General features: G+C 53.5%; 1 protein-coding gene across 7 annotated transcripts in view; it reads left to right on the forward strand.

Moving 5' to 3' along the window:
• KDM2B (lysine demethylase 2B) overlaps positions 1-18849 on the forward strand; it is a 118049-nt gene that overhangs the window by 25139 nt on the left and 74061 nt on the right. For 6 of the 7 annotated variants that reach the window (XM_035016957.1, XM_035016958.1, XM_035016961.1 and 3 more), the window contains exons 5-8: positions 3884-4062; positions 4246-4352; positions 15373-15466; positions 16467-16620. In XM_035016957.1, coding sequence (XP_034872848.1) covers positions 3884-4062; positions 4246-4352; positions 15373-15466; positions 16467-16620 — 534 coding nt within the window. Of the gene's footprint in view, positions 1-3883; positions 4063-4245; positions 4353-11754; positions 11955-15372; positions 15467-16466; positions 16621-18849 lie in introns of those variants that run through there. The other variant, XM_035016960.1, reaches the window with a different exon arrangement.

Raw genomic sequence — 18849 nt, forward strand, 5'->3', positions numbered from 1 at the left:
GACCTTGTGCAGGGTTAGGGAGGAGAGGCAGGGGAGGTGGGAGGCTGGTCAGAGAGGGACGAGGGTTTGGGTGCCTGTTCTCCTCTCACCTCTCCCACTCTAATAGCAGGTTCTCTGCCAATTGGGCTTCCCAGAAAAGCTGAGCAGAGCCCACCTATTCCAGGAGCCCTGGTTAGGAAGGAGCCAGTGCTGTCCAGAGCAGGCCAGAATTTCCAACAAAGTTCAGGGATGCCCCCTGGTGGATCTGCACTCCCGACGCAAAAACCAAAGCTGTTCTCCCTGTCTTCCCAAGATCTGTGTGGTCAGGAGCCAGTCAGTGAGCGCGGGGATCTTTTTTTCCACCGGAGCAGTGATCTAGAGTCAGTATTGCGTTGGGCAGGGGTAGGAGTTGGGGGGATAGGAACCTGGGCTGTGGATTAGATTGAATTGGCTTCAAATTCTAGTTCTGTTACTCATTCACTGGGCATTTTGGGTCTAGTTAGTTGTTTAAGCCTCAGTTTCTCATCCATCAAATGGGTATAAGTGAAGTTCTACCTCACAGAACCAAAATTAGCTTAAGATAACCTGTGTAGAAAGCTTGCCTGTGCTCTGTAAACATTGGCCCTTCTAATTGGTAGAGTATGTTCTGGAGGACTTGAGCCAATCCCATCATCTCTAGGGCATTGTTTTCCCCATTTATTAAGACGGGGACAGTCCTACCTTGCTTCTGGGGTGGCTGTAAAAATTAGGTATTTAGTCCAAAAGATAGTAACAGCCAAGGTCTCATATGTGCATAAAGGGTTACTTTTATTATTCAATTCCTGTGACGTGAAAGGCACTGTGTATTTATTCAACAAATATTGACCCAGGGCCTATTACAGGGCAGGCTCTGTGCACAGAGCTGGGTATGGAGCACTGAACCAGATGGGAATATTATTCACATCAGCATGTAAGTTCCATGAGGATTTTGTCTAGTTCAAGGATTGGCAAACTTTCTCTGTAAAGATCTAGAGAATAAGTATTTCGGGCGGTGCTGGCCGTTCAGTCTCCTGTTGGCTACACGGCTCAGCTGGTGTAACGTGGAAGCAGCCAGAGACATGTGAACCAGCGTGTGGCTGGGTGCTAATAAAACTTTATATGTGGGCCCAGGGATTTGAGTTTTGTATCATTTTCATATCACGAAGTAGTCTTCTTTTGATTTTTTCCCCCCATCCTCCACCACTTAAAAATGTAAAAACTAGGGCGCCTGGGTGGCTCAGTCGGTGAAGCGTCTGCCTTCAGCTTAATGATGTCAGGGTCCTGGGATCGAGCCCCATGTTGGGCTGTCTGCTCAGCGGGGACCCTGCTTCTTCCTTTCCCTCTCCTGCTCCCCCTGCTTGTGCTCTCTTGCTCTCCCTGTCAAGTAAAAATAAAACAAAACAACACGTAAAAACCATCTGAAGCTCATGGGCAGGGGGTGGGCAGATTTGCCCACGGGGCCGTCATTTGCTGGCCCTGTTTGCCTAGTTTGCTCTTGGTTCTTGGAGTACCTTTGAACAAGGTTCTAGTTCTTCTCTTTCTTTCTTTCCTCTGGTTTACACATTTCTTCTACTTTTTTCTTTTTTTTTTTTTTTAAGGATTTTATTTATTTATTTGACAGAGAGAGACACAGCCAGAGAGGGAACACAAGCAGGGGGAGTGGGAGAGGGAGAAGCAGGCTTCCCGTGGAGCAAGGAGCCCGATGTGGGGCTCGATCCCAGGACCCTGGGATGATGACCTGAGCCGAAGGCAGACGCTTAAGGACTGAGCCACGAAGGCGCCCCTTTTCTTTTTTTTCTTTTTTTTTTTTTTTAAAGATTTTATTTATTTATTTGACAGAGAAAGATACAGCGAGAGAGGGAACACAAACGGGGAGTGGGAGAGGGAGAAGCAGACTCTCTGCCGAGCAGGGAGCCCGATGCGGGACTCGATCCTGGGACTCCAGGATCATGACCTGAGCCGAAGGCAGTCGCTTAACCAACTGAGCCACCCAGGCGCCCTCTTTTTTTTTTTAAGTAGGCTTCATGCCCAGCATGGAGGCCCACGCGGGACTTGAACTCATGACCCTGAGACCAAGACCTGAGCTGAGATCAAGAGTCGGATGCTTACCCGACTGAGCCACCCAGGCACCCCTGGTTTACACATTTCTAAGTTTCCATGGACCATATATTTGTCATTGAGCTAATGGGAATTGAGGTCTTTCCTTACCAGATGGCAGGCTTCTCATCCCAGTCATGATGCTTATTTTGTGTCCTGACAGACAGGAGGTGGCAGCTTTCATCATAAATCACCATGAATTTGGCAGTCTGCTCTGCGCCTGTCTTCTCCCCTTTCACAGCCCTTCCGCTGAACTTTGGTTGTTCCTTCTACATTGGCTGAAGTTCTAGAGCTATTATTCCCATCTTATAGATGGGGAAGAAGAGTCCCGGGAAGGGTTATGATTTCCTTGAAGCCTGGGTTTTTTTTGTTTTTTTTTTAAAGATTTTTTATTTATTTGACAGAGAGAGACACAGCGAGAGAGGGAACACAAGCAGGGGGAGTGGGGGAGGGAGAAGCAGGCTTCCCGCGGAGCAGGAAGCCCGATGCGGGGCTCGATCCCAGGACCCTGGGACCATGACCTGAGCCGAAGGCAGACGCTTAATGACTCAGCCACCCAGGCGCCCCTTGTTTTGTTTTGTTTTTGTTTTTGAGAGAGAGAAAGAGAGTGAGGTGTGGGGGAAGGGGCAGAGGGAGAGGGAGAGAGAGAATCTTAAGCAGGCTCCATGCCCAGCATAGAGCCTGAAGTGGGGCTCGATCTCATGACCCTGAGATCATGACCGAGCCGAAAACAAGAGTCTGACGCCCAACCAACTGAGCCACCCAGGCGCTCCACCTTGAAGCTTCGTTAGTTGCTGGTGGTCCCAGGACTAGCACTGAACATTCCTGTCTCCCAGTCCCGAGGTGGTTTCCTTCTCTCTGGGAAGCAGTGGGGGCACGCAGAGCTCTCCTTTTAGTTCAGTGGTCATTCATGTGAGAAGTCCTATGTCACATACTGTGCAGGACAGCCAACATTCATCATTTATTTGTTCTGTAAATAGGTACTGAGCTCCCACTCTGTGGCAGGCTCTGTGTAGATACTTGGGGCGAAACAGCGAGCAAGACAGACAGGACTTCTGCCCTGGTGACACTTACAGAATAGTAGGGAAGAAAGATAACAAAACAGACAAACATATTTAGGAATTGTGATTAATGCCAAGGAATAATGGGGGGACCCATGCATTTATGCACCAGACACTGGGCCATGGAGTTCTGTGAGCATCATCTGATTTAATCTGTGAGCATCATCTGATTTAATCCTCACAACTAGCCTCTGAAAGGAGGTGGGTGGATGAAGACACAGGTTCAGAGAAGCCCAAGCAATTTTCCTGGCCTCGCAGACTAGGGAGGGAGACGACCAAACAGCTAATTTTCTGTGGAAATAAGGACTATCTTAGTGCTGTGAATAAACAGAAAGGCCTTGAGGGCCATGCTAAGAGACTCTTTGGTAGGCAGTGGGGGGCACTGAAGGTCTGAAGCAGGGAGAGGAGTGTCCGTGGTCAGGTCTCTGTTTTAGAAAGCTCACACAGGCAGCTCCGTGGAGGATGGATAGGAGGGGGGAGCCTGGGGACCCTGTAGGAAGTTCTGAAGGTTGTCTTGGAGAGTAGTAAGGGGGGACTGGAGCAGCGTGGAGGCCACAGTGGTGGAGGGAAACAGATAGATTGGAGAGAGAGTCAGTAAGGAAAGCCGACAGGACCAGGTAATAGAGCAGACGTGGCATACGGGGGGGTGGGTTTCGTTGATGGGGATCCCAAGTGGCGTCTGGCTCCTGAGCCACCAGGAGCCACCAGCGTGTGGATTCTGCCCCTAGGTAGCCGGCGGCTGGTGGATGTGATGGATGTGAACACCCAGAAGGGCACGGAGATGAGCATGTCCCAGTTTGTGCGCTACTACGAGACGCCCGAGGCCCAGCGGGACAAGCTGTACAACGTCATCAGCCTTGAGTTCAGCCACACCAAGCTGGAGCACCTGGTCAAGCGTCCGACTGTGGTAGGGCCCCCCCGGCCGCGGTCCCCTCCCCGACACCTGCCCTCTCCCCTCCTCGCCTGGCTTCTGCTGCTGCCCAGGCTCGAGGCCGGCCCGTGCCAGCCCCAGGGAAGGGCAGGTGGTGAGGGGGGCCTGGCAGAAGGGCACCCCCCAGACAGGAAGTGCTGACGGTGGTCTGGCTTTCAGGTAGATCTGGTGGATTGGGTGGACAACATGTGGCCCCAGCATCTGAAGGAGAAGCAGACGGAAGCCACGAATGCCATTGCCGAGATGAAATACCCGAAAGTGAAGAAGTAAGACTGGCTGTTAGTGGTGGGAGCTGGGCGGGCAGGGGCGCGGGGCGGGGGGTGTCTCACAGCCCTGTGGGCACTGCTGGCATGTGAGGGATATGGGGGTCCTTGGCATGGGCAGCCTGGCATCTTGTTGCCTTGGAACGCCAGGGCTCTGCCTTCCCCATCCAGATGGGCCTTCGGCCTCCCTGCCAGCTCTACCCAGGGGATGTGATCGGAGGGGGGAGGAAGAATAATGGGGCCATCTCTGTGTGCGTGTGCATGCTTGTCATACCTTTATCTCCTCCCGCCAAGGGATAGCACGTCCTGGGAGTGGACATCTTCAGAAAGACCAGCTCACCGTGAATACTTTGCTTTTGCCGGGGGCTGGGGAGGGGGGTCTGGAGTTCTTTTGTTCCTTGCTGTGGAGACCCAGGGCTTTTCCCAAACAAAGTGCAAGGGCTACTTACTCATCAAACACTCCTTAGATGGTGTCTCCGCACGGCTGGTGGGCTCTGGGCTGGGAAGGTGGCCGCGTCTAATCGCAGGGACATCACTACATGTGGACCAGTAAGTCCTGAGACCCGTTGTTTAACTTGGGCAGAGGCACCTAGGATCCCCTCCACTTTCTAGAATTTCAGTAACGGACCCTTGGGACCCTTGGGGCTACCTTAGGGCTCTCACATCTCAGGCCATCTGTGTTTCCATCTCCGAAACGGGAAGGAGATGCTGGTTGTCCCGGGCAGGACTGCTGCTTTGGGCTTCCTAGAAGAGTTGGCCCTGCCGGCTCTGAATCCATTAGCATCTCTCTGCTCAGCCCTGCTGCCAGGAGTGCCCCCAGGAGCTTGAGGGCTGTGAGCTTTTCATTCACTCCACCCTTCATTCAGGGTGGAGTGAATGCAGACTCGGTGCCAGGCTGTGTAAGGGAGGCCAGCGTGCTGGCCCTGAGCTTCTCAAGGCTTTGCTTTCAAGCTCTCTCTTTCTTTAATTATTTCTCAGGCATTTTTTCCTCCCCTTGAAGCTGAAGCTCCTTACATCCGTTGGATCTGGGCTACATCAAACACAAAGAGTGGGCTTAAGGTGGGGAGGGTGGGAGGGTTTTCAGTTCTGTTCCTTTCTCATTCGATCACAGCAAAATTTCCGGAGCCCTTGGGATGGGGAAGTAAAAGATGAACAAGACTAGGAGCCCTTACTTTCTGGAGAATGTGTCCTAAAACACATGGGATGAGGTGCAACTCTCATCCCAGGTAGAGGGAGACAGGCTCCTGGGAGGGGAACAGGGAGAGGAGGAATCCTTTCTGGCTGGTGGCATTGGGAAGTCCTCTTGGAGGGGACATTGGACGTGGGCTTTAAAGGATAGAGGAGATAGGAGGGATGTGTGGAGGGGTGGGGTTAGTGAAGTGCCAAGGGCCTTGAAGGACTCATGAGGGGAGAGTTGAAGGAAAGAGTGTGGGACTCAGAGATTAGTTAGGGGCAGATCATAGCTCTCATTGGTTGATTGGGTGATTGATTCATTCATTCAGCATGAGTATTAAACATCTGATTGGTGCTGGGCACCGGACATACGGTGAGGAGAAATCCAGATCAGAGCTTACAGTCTCTCAGGAGACAAGACATTCATCCAACAACCAGAGAAACAAATGGAAATTTGCAGCCGTGTTAAGGCCACAAGGCAGAGATCCACAGTGCTAGAGAAGCATGTACCAGGGTACTCATGGTCACGGAAGGCAGGGCAGGTGTCCCCAAGATGGGGTCTGAAGAGAGAGGAGTTACTTAAGAGAAGAGGCCTGGGAAGAGCTTTCCTGGCTGCGTGCGGAGAGCCTGGTGGGATGGTTAGGCAGGGCGGGGAGAGGGGCGACAGGTAGACCTGCCGAAGGAAGGTTAGTGAGGCTGGAATAGAGCAAGGGAAGGGGGCAGTGGGTGCAGGATGGTGGGCGGGCCAGGCTGATCAGGGCCCGATGTGCCATAGTGAAGGGTCTGTGTTTCTTCTAAGAGCAATCAGAAACCTCTGGGAGTTGTTTTTTTTTTTTAATTTTATTTATTTGACAGAGAAAGCAAGGGATGGAGAGAGCACAAGTAGGGGGAGTAGGAGAGGGACAGGGAGAAGCCGGATCCTCGCTGAGCAGGGAGCCCGATGTGGGACTCAATCCCAGGATCCCGGGATCATGACCTGAGCTGAGCAGATGCTCAACTGACTGAGCCACCCAGGCGCCCTGAGATTTTTTTTTTTTAAGATTTATTTATTTATTTGAGAGAGAGAATGAGCACGCTTGAGTGGGGGGAGGAGGGGCAGAGGGAGAGAGACAGTCTCAAGTAGACTTCCTGCTGAGCACTGAGCCTAATGCGGGGCTTGATCGCATGGCCCTGAAATCACCACCGGAGCGAAATCAAAAGTTGGTCGCTCAACGGACTGAGCCACCCAGGAGCCTGTCTCTATGAGATTTTAAGCAGAAAGGGATGTGTTCAGATTTGCTTTCTGCAAGTTCTGCTGCTGTGTGGATTGTAGAAGCTGGGAGTGGAGTGGTGCATCATCTCTATGAGGGCAAATGATGAGGCAGGAGGGAACAGGGGACAAATGGGACATGTATCTAGGAAGGTAAAATAGCGCTGGAGGACATCTATTTCAATTACTTTGCCTCCTTCAGATGTTTGGTATATTCTTTGCTTTATTGGAAAATTCCTCTAAATAGTTTAATTCTATTAATACATTGAGAATCTTATCTAATTAGGAAATAAAGGTTCACATACAATTTTCTAGAACCACATGCTTCAACACATTGGTTGGATTGTGTGGCAAATACATTTACAACCCCGTCAGTGCCGTGGGAACTTGTTATAGGATTTGAACCTTGTTAGGAAGGAAGTTGTCACCTTGGAAATAGTCCGTTGGTTTGGCTGAAAAGAATGCTGATTTCAGTTAATCAGCAAGGTAAAAATCCCACAATGATGAAGTCCTCTGGGACCGTAGAGTGGTTCTGTGGAATTTAATTAAAATGACACCGTTTCTAGAAGTCAGAGCTTCCATGCTGATGGGCCACCTGAATTGAGGTTCCAGGAGGGAAGAGAGGAGTGTTACAGACCCATTATTGCCTTCTCTCTGGCTCCAGGATTTGTGCAGTTTGATCATGGCGAGGGGTTCAGAATTTTAATGGGTTTTGGTTGAGATACTTAAGGCTAGGGGTGCTAACATTTGTCAAGGGGGTAGCTGTAACTTCGTGGGAGACAAAAGATGTAAAGGTTACATTAGTTATCTGTTGCTGCCTTTACTAAGTGCCCATAAATGCAAGACCCTACTCTGAGTAGTTGGTAGGCTACAGTGACTAAAGCAAAGTCCCCATGCTCAGGGGGCTTATGTTCACGTGGGGAAAAGAGATGGGCAAGCAAACAAGTGAATCATAATTAAGGAGGTGGTAAGTGTTGGGAGGAAACATGAAGCAAGATAGAGGGGGGCGGCGCCTGGCTGACTCAGTTGGGGAAACATGCAACTCTTGATCTTGGGGTTGTGAGTTTGAGCCCCGTGTTGGGTGTAGAGATTACTTAAAAAAAAAAAAAAAAGCAAGATAAAGGAAAAAGAGGCTGACTCAAGATAAAGGGAAAAGAGAATGAATATCAGCTGCCCTTCTCTGTTAGAAGGGCACTTCTGCTGTTGCCTTCTCTCCATCTCTATCCTGCAGGAATGTTTTGGCTGTCCAGAATTATTTGTCTTGGAAAATTCCTTATAATCGGATAAACAGTGACAACTATTTGGGAGTACTCCTGTATTAGTTGTTTATTGATGCATAACATTACCCTAAAACTTTATAGCTTAAAAGAAAAACAAAAAACGAAACCTTGGCAGCTTACAGCAACAAAATTGCCTCCCAGTTTCTGTAGGTCAGGAATCTGGGAGTGGCTTACCTGGCTACTTCTGGCTCAGAGTCGCTCAGAAGCTTGTCTCAAGACTTAGGCCTGGGCTGCAGTTACATGAAAGTTTGACTGGGGCTGGAGGGCCCACTTCCAAGATGGTGTGCTCTCTGTTCTTCACTACGTAGGCCTCTGCATAGGGTTGCTTGAATGTCCTTGTGGCATGGCAGCTGGTTCTCCCCGCTCCCCCACCCCGCAAATGGTTAGAGAGAGAGCAAGGGAGAAGCCACAGTGCCTATGATGACCCAGTTTTGAAAGTCACATGCTGTTTCCTTTGCCATATTCTTTTAATTAAAAGTGAGGCACTTGGTTCAGTGCACACTCAAGAGGAGGGGAGTTTGGCTTTATCTCTGAAAGGAGGGGAGTCTCAAAGGCTTCCATGGACATGTTTTAAAGCCTCCATAATCTCCTAGGTCTATGACATGGGCATACCTTTCTCACTTAGCACGCTGGGTATTATAATGCATTCCAGAAGGAAATTAGCAAGTCTTTTCTGTCCTCACGTGTTGCTTGCAGAAATGAGGCTTGCGGCTTAATGGAGACAAGCTGTGAACTGACAGGCAGGGAAAGGAAGGCATAAAGCCTATGTTTGGCCCCCAGATAATTGGGAGTCAACTGCATTTTTCTCCCTGTACTTTCTGGGGGTGGCAGGAAGAACTGGGAAAAAATTGGGGGGTGCAAAGCTGAAACCCAGACAGGATGAAAATGGGTGCTGGGATGAGCAAGTTTCAAGGCTGCCCCGGGCGGTCTCTGGTGGCCATGGGAAGTCTTTCATCTCCTCTTAGGGACTCAGTTTCCCCTTCTACAGAGTGGGGATCCTGTCATCCCTCCCCCACCTCCCAACCATGCTGTAGGGAAATGGAGTCTTATAGTGGATGTGAGATGTGGGTGGGATGCTTGTCTGTGTGGCCTCATGTAGACACAAGGTCTCCAAGTGCCATTGGCTTTTCAGTCTATTCTTCCTCACATTTGCATTGGGCTTTTTTTTTTTTTTTTTTTTTTGAGAGAGGGAGAACACAAGTGGTGGGGAGGAAAGGGGCAGAGGGAGAGGGAGAAGCAGGCTCCCCGCCGAGCTCGGAGCCCTATGAGGGGCTCAATCCCAGGACCCTGGGATCATGACCTGAGCCAAAGGCAGACGCTTAACCGACTGAGCCATCCAGGCGCCCCTGCATTGGGCTTTTATCTTGACAACACTTACTTACTTTCAGCTCTCCCCAACCATGTTTGCTGGTGCTAGAAATGATCATGCCTGTGTGATATATCACATTGGGACACAGACCTAGAGAAGCTGCTGACGTCACACAGGGACGATGCTGTGGGCCAGGCAGCACACCCCAGGCCTCTGGATTCCTGGCTTTTCCTCTCTACCTCTCTACCTTTACAAGAGGAACAAAGAAACCCAGTCTTTTCTGTGCTGCCGTGTATAGACAGACACTGGGCTAGACACCTAACACACACATCTCAGCAGTCTTGGAAGTAGGTGTTACTATCCTCATTTTACAGACAAGGAAACTGCAGTCAATGCGGGTAACAGGTGTAGCAGTTGAGCGTAAGACAGCAAGGGCTGTTGTGGCTGTGGATAATTTAAAAAATTCTTCTTTTAAAAAAAGAAAAAAAAGAAAAAAAACAACCCAGTGCTGGCCGAACCAAGCACATCTAGGGCCTGGTTTGACCCCCGAGGGCCACCAGTTAGAGGCCCCTGACTAGCTCACCAAATGGGGATGCTGAGTTCCAGGAGGGGGAAGGATTTCATCCAATGTCACACAGTTGATCCGAATAATTATAGGGCTGTATGGCTGGGTGCTATACTTTACACAGCTGAATCTGATCCCTGCTGGGGCTGGAGCTGAGGCATTTGTGACCAAAAAAGTAATAATTTTCCCATGTGGACAGCCCGGTCCAGCTGTCAGGGCCTTCTCTTAGCTCATTTAACTCCATCTATATTTTGTGTGTCAGGAACCTTGCTCAAGGGGCACCTGGGTGGCTCAGTCAGTTAAGCATCCGACTATTGATTTCAGCTCAGGTCATGATCTCAGGGTCGTGAGATCGAGCCTTGCATTGGCTCAGTGCTGGGCATGGAGCCTGCTTGGGATTCCCTCTCTCCCTCTGCCCCTCCCACTCTCCAAAAAAAAAATGCTTAAAAAACTTTGCTCAGGAACACCCACCAAATGACTGGTGCTCAAATCCAAGATGGGAGATGTTTCTGTAATTATAATTTTTTCTTGTAAATAGGCAGAACTTATATACAGTGAAAAAAATCAGCCAGTTCCAAAAAGTTCACAGTGTAATCTCATAGCAGGTCGTTAGAGAGGTATTAATGGGGCCGTCCTATAAATGACACGGGGAAGCAGCACTCTGACCCAGGGCACTGACCACTTTGAAATGGCTTCAATGTTCACTTCCCTAAAATGGGGATTATAGTGTTGTTTTAAAGGTGAAATGATATCATGCATAGAAACAGCTATTATTATTAGCACTTGATAATTAGAACCTATTAGTTAATATTGGTGGATAGCCCCAGTGGATGGGGTTTGGCAAAGAATGGAGAAGCCTGATCTCTGCCCCTACAGAGGCTATACCACTGCCTCCTGCCCCCTTGCGGTTTAGGGGAAGGGTGTGGGGACAGAATGGGAGGAGGGCTGTGGCCCTGGTGAGCATGCCCTGGAGGGTGGGACTTCTGATTTGAGCTGGACCATCTCCTGCCCCCGGAAGTCGGAGGTTGAGTTTGGCTGCAACCTGCAGACATTGCTTCTCTGAGAGTCTTGGGATTTGCCAGGTAGACCTGGAAGAACGGCTGAGAAACTCTAAGCCAGGCTGCTTGGGTAAGCACCATCACTGACTAAAGTAGTGAACTGGGTGAGTCACGACCTCCGAGCCTCTGCTTTCTCATCTGTAAAACGGGGACAATCCTGGGAAGTGACCTCAGGGGGTTGTGAAAATTGGATTAAACACAGTCTCATAGTTCCAGGTACTGTGTTAACATGTATGTATCTCAGTGAACTCCCACAGTAATTCTATGATGTAGGGTTGCACAGCTAGTAAGGGGGCAGGTAGGGGAAGGGGCAGCGAAGGAGCATCTGAGAATGCAGAGTTGAACTTCAGGTCACCTCCCTGCCATCAGGATGAGAAAACCGGCTCAAGGAGGGGAAGTAGGTTGCCCAAGGTCACACAGATAGTCTGTATTAGGGCCAGAGCAGCATCCCTTGTCTCCGAGCTGCCATACCTGGGATCTGACACTCCCTCCAAACCCTAGCCGTGCCCCGATGGACACATTAAAGGACGGTGGCTTTGCTGGGCCGTCACCTCCAGTAGCAGGACGGCGCCCACACTCCCCGAAAACGGGGGCGCGGGTGTTCCTGAGCGTCCGCCTGTAGAGCTGCCCTCGTGCCCCCACCCAGCCGGGGCGAGGGGGCGGCCGTGGGCGGCGGCGGCGTCCCCTGGCGCTGGCCGGCAAGCTTCCCTGTCGCCGCCGCGGCCTCCCTCCTCCTTCCTGGCGGCCGCCGCGCCGCGCGGGTGTTCAGTTTCAGCGCGGGGATGAGCGCAGGCTGCGCCTGGCTCCCCGAGGAAGGAAGGAAGAGAGAGAGGGCTGCAGGGTCCTCGGCCGGGGCCTGGCAGCGCCGTGGAGGGGGCTCGGCTCCGGTCGCCGGGGCTGGGCGCGCGTCGATCCTGCGCTGCCGAAGGGGACGCCCGGGAGCCGCGCCGCCGCCGCCGCCGCCGCCGAGGGTAACCGCGGGCGCGCCGGGCGGGGCCGGGCGGTTGTCCCTGCGCTGCGCCCCGCGGGCCCGGGGCTGCCCGGCAGCCCCCGCTCCTACGGGGCGCGCCCGGGCGGGGTGTGGGTCGCCTCCCGCCCTCGGGCTGCGCAGCCGGCGTCGCCGAGCAGCTCTTTGTGTCTCCCGGGGCTGCGTGTAAGTGTGTATAGTGTGTGTGCGCGCGCGCTCGGTGCCTTCAGCCCCGTCACCGGGTGCCAGCCCTCCCCAGGTTACCCTCCCGCCAAGACCTTTGCCCCAGGGGATGCTGCCTGAGCTGCCGGGGGGAGTTTCCCTAAGTTGGAGGGAAAAGGGAGGGGTGGGGTCGCCCCGCTTCCCCAGATCCCAGGCAGCGCCCCAAAGTTGGTGCTGCAGGTGCAGCGCCCCCTCCTACCACGCTCCTCCCCAGCCAGCCCGGGCCTTGGGAGGCGGGAACCCCCCAAAGGCTTAGTTCGGGGGCTCCTGATTCTCATCCCCCAACTTGGAGGGTGCACTCCTGCACGGAAGTCACCGGGCGGTGGGTGGGGGGTGTCGAGGGGCGCGGCTTTCCGGGCAAGGGGCAGCCGAGGCGGAAGCCAGGCTGGCTGGCCGGTGGGGAGAGCTTAGCGGCCGTGGCACCGAGCCGGGGTGCCCATGTGACTGCGGTGTGCTTTGGAAGAGGAAGCTGTAGAGGTCAGTGCAAAGGCGTCACGCCAGAGCGAGCGGGAGCAGGAGTGAGGGGGGAGACCCGGAATGAGCGCGGGGCGGGCGGGAGGGCGGGGGTGGCGGCTGCAGGGGCCCGGACAAAGCCGCCCTGTCACAGCCATCCTGGCCGCCCCGACGCATGCAATTGCCCGGCGGGAGGGGCGGCCGGGCCTGGCGGCCAGGAAATGAGGGACATGGGAGGAGGGGCCTCTCTAGCAGAGGCGGGGCTGGAAGTGGCGCCCCCAAGCTCCGAAGGGCCTCAGAGGATGCTGGAGGGTGACTGGGAGGGCAGATCAGACGCAAGCACAACTTGGAGAACTTTCCTTGCACATAGCTGCCGCAGCTCCTAGGATCACGTCCACCCGTCCTGGGGAGGTTGGGGCTGGGGGCAGGAGGTTGGGGGGTGGTGACCAGTGTGGCCAGGCCAGCCTGGGGCCTGGTGCCCAAGAACCAAGCTCCTCTCCTCTCCGCTGCGGGCACCTGGGTGGTTACCCAGCTGCAGACTGAAGGAAGCACATCTCCTCGCTCCACCCCACAAACACTTAAACTGTTTTCTCTAGGCTGTTTTCTGCTGAGGCCTGAAGGGGGTGGAAACCAAGGTTAGATTAAAAAAAGAAAAGAAAAAAAAAATCCAGACGAAGAGGTGGATTTAGGAAAAATGAGGACTAATATTTTGAAGTGGTGCTTCCACAGGAGGCCGGTGTGGTCCGTGGGGGTGGGGTGGGTCAGGGCTTCACCCCCACTCCTCACCCCTGTTCCTTCTAGAGAAGAGGGTCACTCGGGTCTTCAGAGTAGGGACCTGGCTGGGCGTGCGGGGCGGAGGCGGGAGGGTGCAGAGCCCGAGCCCGAGCTGGGACTTTAACAACCCCAGCGTCAGCCCCGCAGCCCGCGCCTGTCTTCGTGACAGGGCTGCGTCCTGTGCTGTCAACTACACCCCTCCGATGGGGTTGCTAGGCAGCGGGGCTCTGATGTGGGGGAAGGCCTTCTGATTTGTCAGCCTCCTGCAGACACATGGTTAAGGCTCCTTCCAGCCTATCCGGAGGAGGGACGCGGGGCACGCTGCCTGCATACTGCCGAGCCCCGGGTCCACCTGAATGTGAGGTGCAAAAGGCAGCTAGAGGGAGGGGGCACCTGGAGCCCACCAGCCTCCTAACCAGCTCAGCCCCACGCCCCCCGTTATCTCCACTGGGGCTTGCTGCTGGCTCCTCCCTGTCTGTCCCTGCCCCATTCCTCCCCTCTTCCCCAAACCATGGAAAAGCAAAGTGCAGCGGGGAAAAGAGGTCAGTGGGGTAAGCATGTGTGCGTGGGCCTCTGGAGGTGCCAAGGTGCATGAGCATGAGCCGTGGGGAGGCTGCCCCATCCGTGCTGCCGGTGGCTCTTGTGGGAAGAGGTGGGAGGGAAAGAGGGGGCCCTGGCATCGCTGTCTGCCAGGCCTGGACTTGGAAGCCTGCTCTATCGGGCACCCCCCCCCCCGCCCCCCTTAAGCTCTGCCCACCCCTAGGACGGCAGCATGTCAAGGGAGGAGGGAGGAGACTGGTGAGTTCCTGTAGGGAAGGGTGGGTTATCTGACTGCTGCGAGAGCTCAGAAGGGGGGCTGCTGGTGGCTTCCTTCTCCTGAATGCACCTCCTCCCCCCAAGCCTTTGAGGCCCAGGTTCTCCCCTCTGCCTGTTCACCACCCCACCCCCAGCATTCCCTCTTAATCCCTTTACTTTTTTTTTTAGCAGTTATATGGAGATGGAATTCGCATACCATTCATTCATTTAAAGTGTACAATTCAGTGGTTCTGTATGTTTACAGAGTTGTGCATTCACAGTCAAATTCAGAACATTTTTATCACCCCAAAATGAAACCCTGTCCCCATTAGCAGTCACTCCACATCCCTGCCCCCCACCCCCACCCTCAGGCCGCCCCTCATCTATCTCTGTCTGTGTAGGTTTGCCTACTCGGGCCATTCCATATCCGTGGAATCCTACACGGTGATCTTTTGTGGCTGGTACCCCTGTACTTGGAGCTGCATTGCTCACTTCTCAGTTAGTGGCAGTTTGTCTTGCTGTTTCACTTTTCCTGTGCACTGCTCCGTTAAGAACGTCCCATCCTGAAGGGCAGGGGGCTGATGCATTCTGACACATTTCTCTAAGTGCCTGCCTAGCTCCGGGCTGGACCGTCGGTTGGCTCTCCGTAAACGCTTGTTGAGCGAATGAAGAGATGAATGGGGAGTGGTAATTGGCAAGCTTTGCAGGTGGCTTACAGTGGAATTCCAGGGGCCCAGCTGCTGCAGAGGGGACTGGCATCTTGGGAGAACTGCAGGGACAGGCGCTGGGAGGGAGCAGAAAGGAAGCCTGTCCTCCCTGGGGTGGGAGTGGGGGTGGGGCAAGAGCAGAAGCCGTCTGTGAGGAAGGAACCAAGTGGACTGTGGGTTGCCAGCTCTCTCCTGGGGACCTGAAAACCCAGATGCCTCCCCCAGCCTTGGGAGCAGGTGGCCAATGCTTGAGATTCGTCATCTGATCACAGGGGCTTCCCCCAGGGGGAACTCCGATTAGAATTGGGTTTGAAAAGAAAAGAAAAGAAAAGAAAATTCCCCAGTGTTAGCATTTCTAAAAGGGCAGCAGGTCAGGCACCTCTGAGGCTGTTGGCCCACCTCCTGTGATTCAGGCACTGAACGATATTTTTTTTTTGTTCTTTTTCCTTCTCCCCTGCTTCTATGCCACAGGTATTGTCTGATGAGCGTGAAAGGCTGTTTCACTGACTTCCACATCGACTTCGGAGGCACTTCCGTTTGGTACCATGTTTTCCGGGGTGGGAAGGTGAGTTGAGCCGAGTCCTGGCTGTTTCTTAACAACTGAGCCACCCAGGTGCCCCTTGTCCTGGCTGTTTCTTAATGGAGGGACTCGCTCGCCCTCCCGCCTGTCCTCCCTGCCCCGCGCCCAGCCAGCTCCCGCCCTGTGAGCACTTTCAGGGCCACCTCCCCACTCTCTGTCATCTGGAGGGAAGGATCCAGGTCAGCTCTTCCCCATCACATCTGGTTATCTGTTCGCACCTGCTCACCCAGTCCAGTGTTCTCTGCACCTCAGGCCAGATCAGAGCTCCAGCCTTGGTTGCCAAGAACTCCCGGCATTCACTTTGCCCGCTGTCCCAGCACTGAGACCGTTTAACGTAAAAGTCTAGTTGCCGGCACCACTTGCCTCCAAGAACATTTTATCTGAGGGACAGACGTCACCCAGAGAGAGGAGGTGGTGCGTGCGTTCGGGATGCTGCTGCCGTGTTTGCTTCCGCGTGCGCCCCACACGGATGTGGGTGCTCCTCGAGCGGTCGCGCATCGCCCTGCTCGTCTGCGTCTGTGTGTGCGTTTGTTTGAACCAAACGTGTTGGAAGGAATTCTGGGTAGGAAGTCATCCTGCTTGGTTCCAGATGTTTTTCCTCCCTCTCCAGAGTGAGCGCAGGCTGGGTTTATTTATTGGACCGTTTTATCGTACAACTTAGGAAATCCCCTTCCTCTCCTTCCCTTACCTCCCCAGCAAGCCTGTGGCCCAGGAGAAAGAATGTTCCACCCAGTCCAGGAACTCTATCCACCCTGGTGTTTCAGTGGGAATGGAGATTCCCTAAAGGCAGGCAAGGGGTGTCCCAGAAGGGCGGCAGAGCCTCCCTGCCACCCCAGAGACCCTTTGGACCTGGGGTCTGGAGGCGGTCCCCTGTCCTCCCCGCTCCCGGGCAGGTGGGGCTGTCTCCTTGGGTTGTGGCACAGCCTGGAAGGAATCCAGGACTTTGGCCCGGATCTTCAGCTGATTGCCTCCTTTTCCTCCCAAGATCTTTTGGCTGATTCCTCCAACCCTGCACAACTTGGCACTGTACGAGGAGTGGGTGCTGTCAGGCAAACAAAGTGACATCTTTCTGGGAGACCGCGTGGAGCGATGCCAAAGAATTGAGCTGAAACAGGGCTACACGTTTTTCATCCCTTCCGGTAGGTTCCGGCAAGGCTGGCGCCGGGCTCTCCCTTGGCCCCACCTCTCCCAGCCCTGGGAGAAGACTCTAGCCTCAGCCAGGGTTTTGGGCCCAGTGACGGGGTTCTGTGGGCCGCATGGCCATTGGCAGTCCCTGAGAGAGGCAGGCCTCGGGCTGCAGGAAGAAGCAGCCTCCTGTCCCTCTCGCATCTAACCTGTGTCTCCCTGCCTGTGGGCTAGAATTCACTCTTGGGGAAAAAGCCTAGCACCCTCCCTCAGGGGAAGCGCAAATGGCTTCCCTCAGGACGTCCTGTGGAGATTTCTGTGTGAGGGGATGACAGTGGTACTGTGGGGAGGCGGCTGGGTTCGCCCCCTTGAAGGAGGAATTGGGTTGTTTTACCCAAGGAAGCAGCGTATGGTAATGGCAGTCCCACGCAGGTTCTGGGCAAGGGCGGACCCCAGGGTGGGGGGTCTTACAGGGGTGTCTGAAAGCCTAGGGAATGGGCAGAGGGGAATGTAGCTTTGGGGAAGGACCCCATGTGGCTGCCTCCTTCCTGCAGAACAAAGTGAAATATAGTCAAGGTCAATGTCAGCTCTTGCACTTGGACTCCACCCCCCCCCCCCGCCAAAAAAAAAGAAGAAGAAGAAGAAAAGAGAAAAAGAAATTAAGGCTGCAAGTAGAGTAGAGGGCAGTAATTAAGAGCGCCGGCCCCGGAGTCAGCACGGCCTTAGTTTGAATTTCACCTCTGGTGCTTATGATTTCACAGGAGTGAGTTAAGCTCTCTGTGCCTCAGTGTTCGTGTCTGTAAAATGGGAGTGAGACTTCCCAGGCCACCCTGGGAACTGAGGACTGAGTGAGCTGAGACCTACATGCCTACAGCTCTTTGGTGATGGACTGAGGGCTTTTGGGCGGTTACAGCCTGAGGCGCCAGTGAGTTTGACAGATGCTCTAGGGGTCAGGGAGTGCAGTCTTTGGCTGCATTAATGGTAACATTTTATCCAGGATGAGGGAGGTGACAGTCCCACTGTATAAAATAAGGGGGTCAGGTCACATATAGGAAGTTGTGCTCCTTTTGGTCACTATACTTTGGAGAGTAAGTAAGTCGTCCTGGAGATAAGAGTCTGGATGTCACATCAGGTGAGATGAATTTGGAGGAGGAATTGGGTGGTTTTACCCAGGGAAGTAAAGGTGTATCGGATCAGCAGTCAGTCAGCTTAGTTGAAAGATTGTCTCCTGGGGCGCCTGGGTGGCTCAGTCGGTTAAGCGACTGCCTTCGGCTCAGGTCATGATCCTGGAGTCCCGGGATCGAGTCCCACATCGGGCTCCCTGCTTGGCAGGGAGTCTGCTTCTCCCTCTGACCCTCCTCCCTCTCATGCTCTTCTGTCTCTCATTCTCTCTCTCTCAAATAAATAAAATCTTTAAAATAAAAGAAAAGAAAGATTGTCTCCTGGAAGAAGAGGTACAGCCAAGTGGTGTTGGAATGACTTGCTCTGCTAGGTAGTGAGCTCCCTGTCACTGGGTGTATATAAGTAGAGGCTATGTATATGGCTGTGCTAAGGAGCTTGCAGGGAATTTGCCACTGAGTGGGCAGTATCCTTTGAAGAAACTAAGGAGTATCCTTTGAACCTTAGGAGTATCCTTTGAAGAAACTAAGATCCATTGGATGGAGAAGTTGGTCACACTTAGGTTTCTGGGAGTTGGGTTGGAAGCTGGCCTTGGGTCTGGACATGGAGCAGTAGTGTCAGATGAAGAGGGGGCTGTGATGGTGGCATCTCCCACCGAGGGGATGGGGCCTGCACACTTGGGCTCTTCTAGAAAGTTGGGTGGAAAGTAGAGATTTTCACTATTAGGGAAATTGGGGATTTGGAAGTGGCAGGGTTTAGTGGGGGTGACTTTGTTACCATGGCCCCAGGTCCATCCTCAGACTTGGGGAGGGGAGGGACCCCTCTTGGGACAGGAATGGGTTACAGTCTGTGGACAGAGTTTATGGTACATACCTTGGCAGATGTGGCACAGAGACCTCTCAAGGGTGTTCAAGCCACTCTTTAGGTGTTGGAGGATTGGCCATGGTGGATGCAAGGGAACTCTATAATGCTCTTGACCTTGCTGCTGACTCTCGTTGTGACCTTGGGCTGGTCTCTTCCCTTCTCTGTACCTCAGCTATCCCATCTCCAATGGGAGTGGGGTGGGGCTGAACTGTGGAACCCTCCAGGTCCCTCCCAGCCTGGTCCCACTGAGTGCTGGCCTC

The sequence above is a fragment of the Mirounga leonina genome, unplaced genomic scaffold (assembly GCF_011800145.1).
Source record: "Mirounga leonina isolate KUSES-001 unplaced genomic scaffold, KU_Mleo_1.0 Mir_171, whole genome shotgun sequence".
NCBI lineage: Eukaryota > Metazoa > Chordata > Mammalia > Carnivora > Phocidae > Mirounga > Mirounga leonina.